This window comes from Gossypium hirsutum, chromosome D02 (assembly GCF_007990345.1).
Source record: "Gossypium hirsutum isolate 1008001.06 chromosome D02, Gossypium_hirsutum_v2.1, whole genome shotgun sequence".
Classification (NCBI taxonomy): Eukaryota; Viridiplantae; Streptophyta; class Magnoliopsida; order Malvales; family Malvaceae; genus Gossypium; species Gossypium hirsutum.
The window spans coordinates 51078789-51086094 of record NC_053438.1 but is presented as its reverse complement, the minus strand read 5'-3'; the positions used below and the strand labels follow the sequence as shown (position 1 = coordinate 51086094).

The 7306-nt window shown below is 34.7% G+C and overlaps 1 protein-coding gene across 2 annotated transcripts; it reads right to left on the bottom strand.

The window, feature by feature from the left end:
- Positions 1-1483: 1483 nt before the first annotated feature.
- On the bottom strand, positions 1484-5124 carry LOC107907924 (uncharacterized protein At4g15970). Of its 2 annotated transcripts, XR_005910634.1 has the most exons (5): positions 4658-5094; positions 3751-4113; positions 2307-2788; positions 2069-2189; positions 1484-1697 (listed from the first exon to the last, which is right to left on the bottom strand). XR_005910634.1 is itself a non-coding variant. In XM_041089376.1 (4 exons), the coding sequence occupies exons 1-4, from the start codon at positions 4970-4972 to the stop codon at positions 2120-2122; spliced, it is 1230 nt and encodes a 409-aa protein (XP_040945310.1). In that variant the 5' UTR covers positions 4973-5124; the 3' UTR covers positions 1484-2119. The 2 variants fall into 2 exon arrangements, 1 of the variants encoding a protein (XP_040945310.1); XM_041089376.1 differs by having other exon boundaries at positions 1484-2189; positions 4658-5124.
- Positions 5125-7306: the final 2182 nt, after the last annotated feature.

Here is a 7306-nt window from a genome sequence, read left to right as displayed (position 1 = left end):
CCATAAAATTCATTTGAAACGATGCTAAAAAGAAGTCCCAAGTTAGATGATCCGGTACAGTACCCCTCTCAATAGTCATCCACCATCTGTAAGCCTCGTTCGTCAACAACAATACGGTACAACCCAACTTATCCTCATCACAACAACCTATCTGACCGAGAATACAAATGACGCCCTCCAACCAATACTCTACACAGGTCAAATCACCACCCCTAACACCATGAAATGCTTAGGCTCCAAGCTATGCAACAATCAACAATCAAATCTATCCAAAATGTGCCTAAACAGGGCAAAACATACCAATTCACAATCAACCTATGTGCCTAACCAATATGCCCTCATTGGTGTAACACCCCATACTCGACCTGGATGCTAAGCCGAATATCGAGATGCCACACCACCGTCTCACTACTTGTTCATCTAAACAGACATGCTATTTCTCATTTATCTTTTTTTTATTAATAAAAACATAGCATTATCATGAGTTATAAAACATTCATTCACTATTTGTTGATAAACCATGCCAATAATACATAAAATAGCATAACATAGGCAATAATCATGCATTAGGACTACTTATCAAAATTTCCCAAAAATGTTACGTAAGAATCAATACCACCTCTATGGTATTGATATTTCCTTTAAATGGAATCGATGCCACATAGAAAATCGATATCAAACTAGCATTCTGTTTCTTACCAAATTTCAAAACATCAGAAAATATTGGTACCTTTCACAAGGTATCGATAATTACACCCTGAGTATCGATACTCGAACCAAGGTATCAATACCAAATTGGTATTCTAACTCCTTGCACTTTAAAAAATACAAAGGTATCATTTTAAAAGTCTTAATATCGATACCTCTACTTCAAGTTACAAAAATTCAGCTTATAACAGCATTTAAATCATTTAAGCTTAATTCCTAAACATCATGCTTCATTCACCTAGTCACATATGAATAGATACTGTACAAATTGTGTAAATAATAATAATAATAATAATAAAACCTTATCATAATGTTGATTGTCATAAATTGATTTATGAAAATAAATTTATGTGAACCTTAATAATTATTAGGTCTCAAATAATGTTAATAATTACCTTAATAATTTTTAGGATCCATGTAAATTGATTCACATTGATTTGATGGATTGTTTATTAAATAAATCGTTAAATTTATCAATATATTTATACTTGTTATACATATAAAATTTTAATTGATCCGATATTTTTATCACATCGATCTAAAATATTATTTATATTAATATATATTTAATGGTTGAAAGTTTTTTTTAAATAATTAAATTTTTTTTTAATTTACGCTAAACTTGATATGTATAATCTATACGTATAAAAAATCACGAAAGAGCCTAAAATCACTTTTATTTTACTTTGGTATAAATAAATCCTCCCCTCCCTCTTAACTTGTATTTTGTGCATTTTGGTGTTGGTGAAGGATTTGAAGAAAGAACAAAAAAAAATAGCAAAAATGCATTCGCATAGAAATATTCAGAGGTTAGAATTTGAGACACTATTTCATTTGAGAGGTCCCATGTTTAAATCCCGGGATGACTGCAATGTTTTGTAGAATGGGCGACTTAATTCGTGACAACCATGAATCATGCCATCTCGGCAACCGCAGCCAACATTGCGGATCAAAGTAAGAGCTCGCACAATTTCATCATCAATTTCCCACTGCAAAATTTGCAGCATTAATGCTTAAATGGAAGTGTTCTTTATGGAAATAAACAGACAACCTTTGAGTTCAAATGGACAATTTCCCAGTACAAAATTTTCTATATTAGATAGATAATATAAGAGTGGGAAACTCCCAGACAGTCTAACTAAATGATGAGCATTTTCTGCATTAAAAAGAACTTGGAGCATAAAATACCTCACGACCAATTAGACTCTAAAAACCAAAATCCAGTAACTGTAGTAAGTACATAAAATTGCTACTATTTCTGACATGCTAATGGAAGCCACTGGGAAATGTCAGCTCACTATCATCAAATCAGTACGTAAATGAGAAGGATCACAAAAACCAAAGGGAAACGAAAGCTTACCCTCTCAAGGTCTTATGACAGTTAATAATATAAACATATGTACAATTCCAATCAATTTTCTTCCTCTTGTTCAACATTTATCTCTGGAGATGGTGAACCAAAATGGTGTAACGAATGGAGACTGTAACAGAGTTAAAAAGCAGGGAAACCGTTTTGAGGAAAATATTCCAGATTATATAAACTTACAATGCATAGGATGATAGAAAAAAGGGTGCCTAGATTTAGACAGCAAGAGTACCTGCAGTTCTGAGGAACCCTCCAGGAGATAACAGATTCATTCTTCAGATCTGGTGGCAATGACGTGAAAGCTCTCCAATCTTGAAGCATAATTTTGAGATCATGAAGCTTGCTATCCATACCATAACAGCAATTTGCATGCATTGTGCATACTAAATTCAAATCTTTACTAGGTTCACAAAGACCACCAAAATAAGCAGTATCCAAAAATCTAATCTTTAATCCGATATCTGAGATTAAAGGATCAAACTTGATCTTATTGAAAACATCCTGATCGTGGTATCCAGGATAAGTTTCATGTGAAGCATACCAGAATTTGTAGAATGCTATTGACCGGTTATTAGACTTTACATAGTTAAATCCCCCATTGGGCATGTTATTCAGATCATCAGGATCGCCAAAAAAATGGTCACATGCAATCTGGAAATCAGCATCTGGAAAAAACTGCGGAAATGGATCCCTAAACCACATGATATCGGTGTCCTGGAGATTAACCAAAGAAAAAGGCATTAAACATGCAGATAATCGTTTTCACAGGATTCACTAGATTTGGATAAGATCCATAAACATAACTGAGAAAAGCTATGAACAAGTGAGACAAGACTGCATCTAAGTGGAAACAATTGTAGTCACCCCAACTATCCCTGCTATCTTTCTACCCCCTTTGTGTATCAACATGTTAGACGAGACCATATCTTAAGTTTTCCTATTTCTACTGACTAACATAAATAGTGATACATTTCAAAACAGACTGATCAGGACACAGTGAAACAAAACTCTGCAGGAACAGAGAGAAGAACACTCTTGTTAGTGCAAAATATTGTCAGTACTCAAGAAGACAAAGACCATTATCCTGTTTTGACATTTAAACAGTAATCTACAAAGTTATAAGGCGCTAGGATTTATTTTTAATTTATTATGTTACACAGACAGTAAAATGTGCGTTCTTCTGAAAATCGTAAATGAAGACTAATCTTTTAGCAGAAAGGAGTACTCCTGGACAAAAAATCCCTGCATTTGCAGCTCTAAAGGAAAATATAGAAAGTTTAATATATTATTGATTGATTTTCATTATGCATTTCCTGCAATGATTAAAGCTGCAGCACTGCTCACAAGCTCATATGGTGTGCATCCTTCAGCAACAACAGGTTTTCTTCTGATTGTTTGACCAATGAAAGCTTCCAATACTGCTTAAACTACTAAAATACATTCTAAAAGCAAGAATTTGTTTTCAAAAATTTTCATTCATAAAAGAATGCATCTTGCTTCTCGTATTCATTGACAGTGTTTTAAAAAGAAAGTATGCACCATGATAACAATGAATCTTTCAGTTAGATATCAAGCATCATCAGTTCTAAAACAAAAACAGTCAAGTCAATCTCAAATTGGACAAGCTTGGTCAAATTAATGATATTAAGTTTCCCAAATAGAGAAAAGGAAAATACCGTGAAAACAAAATCATAACCCAACTCAAGCACAGAACGCAGGAAATCAATCCTTCTCCACATCATCTTCAAGTAGTTTGGGGTCATAAAATATGCTTCCTCTTGAAAATCAACATCCTCGGTGACAAGTGAAAAGCAATGCTTATGTACTGCTTGACAACGATTATATGCCTTTTCATCCAGGGCAATAATCACCAAATGGTCCAAAAGCCAATGTGTGCCGTCTCCAAGCATAAAACTCTTAAGGAAAAGGTCAACAACTGAATTGGTACTGGCCCAGGCATCATTTAATGTCGTTAAAATAACAGTATTATTCCCCATAGAAGCATTCCCCAAAACTTCTTTAAGATGTTGCATTGGATTCTGCAGGAAAACAACTTTAAATGTAAAAGCTTTCGAGGATATTCCAGGGATTGTTTTTGCAGCTAAACACTAAAAACAAAACATAGTTAGCATGTCATCCTATAAGGACACTTCGGCGCTTCCTTTAGCACATGCAATATCTGTTAGATAAAAAGCTTAGTCTATTCAAGCTGTTCGAGTAAATTTTACTGCAGAACACAAGGGAAAAATACGGAGCACTAAACACTGAATTCATATTCAAATTACGTAGTACTACCCCAAAATCGATTATCTAAAAGCATCGAGCATATAAATTCAGCAAATTTGTTAACACTTGTAAAAAATTTGCTTTCCGAAAAAATATAAAATAGAATCCTTAGTCTCTACTAAGCACTAGTTCTATCATGCAGGGAATATCTAAACTGGATAAGCCAGTTGGATTCTTAATTTAAACCAATATGACAAATAGTTTAATAAACCAAGTAAAAATATTCCAAAACTAATTGAATTCACAACGAAATTATGCATGTAATAAAAATAGAAATAAAAGGAAAAGAGAACGAACCGGAGAAGGAGAGTTATTGAGATAGGAAGGGAAAATGCGAACTAAAGTGGAAGAGGAAAGGGAAGCGGACGGAAGATGGAGGAAGCGGATGGAATCAGTAGCAGTGTAAAGCATCAAAAGGGAAAGAGTGAGGAGCGTGAAAGGGCAAGCAGCTCGGCGGATGAGCGTTGATGGTTTGGGAGGAGACATACCGGCGGAAGAGCAGTCACGGAGAGGAAGAGAACGAGGAGGAGCGAAAGGGCAGCAAGCTGAAACCGCCGTAGAAGGAGGGTACCGTCGCCTGTGAAACCTTGCTAACAGTCGCCGGGACGCCATCCACCGACAACGACAATGGTTTCATTCCTTTTCCCTGATTCAGATTTTCGATTAAGATTGAAGAGAGAGAAACATGAAACTTGGCAAAGTGGGCCCTCACTCCGCACCACTACCCCCCACTTGAAATTAATTTTATTTCTTAATGTAATCTCAGTTTTGACTGATTTGATTATTTTATGCTTATATTAATTAAGACTAAACGCACTCGTTAATATTTTTTTGTTTTTTATTAAGGATACCCGTAAGATTAAAAAGACTCGGGCAAAATTATCTATATATATGCTAAAAAAAATCATTTGAGAAATTAAGTTGAATTTTAAAAAATTTGTCGATTTATATTGTTTCGGGGAGGAAAAAACGCGTCTTATATATAGAGCAGTTTTCACTGGTGTGGCAGTGAAAAAAACTTACCCTGTAGGAATCGTTTTCAAGAGAGAGAATAAAAACACATCCTATAGGGTGAGTTTTCACTAATGTGGTTGTGAAAACGTGCCCTATAAGATGCTTTTTCACTTAGCTAAAAATTGTTTTTTTGTTCTTTTTTTTCTTGCGATTAGAAATTAGAAGTTTGTATATTTATTTTTATCTGTGTTTGAGATAGACATGGTTATAGTTTTAAGGAACGTTTGAATTTACTGTGGTGCCATGAAGCCATCACCCGAGAAGCTAGATCACGTTGCAAATTAAGGTCTCAGTTGATGGTGATTATACGGTCTAGGGTTGAAGTGTAACTAGGGTTTCAAGTTTATAAAGGTAATGTTGTCAAAGGATGGAGCATATTGGGGCTCTAATTGACAGTGGTTATGCAGGCACATCAACCACTTTTTCCTCGTCAAAGGAGGATGCTTTATAAAACCCCAAATAGACGTACGAAGAAGAAAATACAGTGGCCTTTTAGTATAATCAAGTATTTCGTTTTATCCATGTCCACCAAAGGCAGCGACCCTATTATTATAACCTGTGATATGAGATGAACAATATGAATTACTTGATTATATTAAAAGGCCCCTATGTTTTCTTCCTCGCACTTTTATATAGGTTTCATAAAGCATGCTCTTCTGAATGGGAGAAACTGATGTTGTGCTCGCATAACTACTATCAACTAGGGCCCCAGATATGCTCTATCCTTTGACAACATAACCTTTGTAACCTTAAAGCCCTAGTTACACTTCAACTTAAGACAGTATAATCACTTCCATCTTGTACCTCGAGCTGCAAAACAATCCCGGTTTCTCAGGTGATGGCACCATACTCACACGATAAGTGAAATATGCAGGTTACCGAGCTTTATGACATCGCCATGAACCCAAACACAACTTAAAAATATGACTATGTCTTCCTCAAAGCGAGAGAGAAGTAAACCTTTAAACCCAAAACTTTCAACACGCAAGAAAAAGAAAAAAAACAATTTAGAGGAGACTGAGATATGGGTGAGTAGGGGATGGAAGGACGATTTATATTAGGGATGGGGCGGGGTATAATGGGAAATTTTTCTATTCCGGGATAAACTTAATTGTGGAAAATATAGAAATCACAAACTTAATGACTTCAGGGTATCCACACAACCCGAGAGCATTGAGGAGAAGAGCTAATGACTATATGGTAACTCATGCAGTGAAAACACTAAATTATTCATTTATTCATTATTGCTTTGTAAAGTGTAAGTTAATATTAATTATTAAAGTAAGATATATTACAAAATGCAAGTCAAAGTTTTAATCTATTTCTGAACCTTCTAAACAATTCTTTATTTTCTAAAAGGATTGTATTTAACAAATAGACGGAGAAAAACTTAAATGAAAAATGTAACATCCTATAACCGGCACGGTATGAAAAATGTAACATCCTATAACCGGCCCGGACACCGAGCCCGAATATCAGGATGCCGCACCACTGTCTCACATCACACACGGTACAAATGAGCTCATTATTAAAGAAATGTCTTCCTTTTTAACATACGCACAAGTTATGAGTCAAACTTACTCTAGTCATACATAATACATACTAAACATACACTGAATAGTCTTATAAATATAACCAAATATGCATAGGGTTCATTTAGCAAAATTTCAAAACTGACTATGAGGGTATTGATACTGGAACATGGGTATTGATATTTTCCTTAAACAATATCGATACCGATTGAAAAATCGATACAAAAACGACATTTTGTTTCTTATCTAAAAATAAAACATAGGAAAATATCGGTACATTTCAAAAAGTATCAGTAATTTTACCCTGAGTATCGATACTCGTGATGTGGTATCGATACAAAATTATAAGACTATTTTCCTGCACTTTCGAAAAATCACAGAGTTACAATACCTCTACTCC

What these genes read in the sequence shown, in the direction of transcription:
- LOC107907924 (XM_041089376.1), bottom strand. Translation starts at nt 4,972, where the DNA reads ATGGCGTCCCGGCGACTGTTAGCAAGGTTTCACAGGCGACGGTACCCT. An exon ending in TCAATAACTCTCCTTCTCCG is followed by an intron (nt 4,114 to 4,657) that starts GTTCGTTCTCTT and finishes GTTTTCCTGCAG; the next exon opens with AATCCAATGCAACATCTTAA. An exon ending in AGGGTTCCTCAGAACTGCAG is followed by an intron (nt 2,190 to 2,306) that starts GTACTCTTGCTG and finishes ACTCTGTTACAG; the next exon opens with TCTCCATTCGTTACACCATT.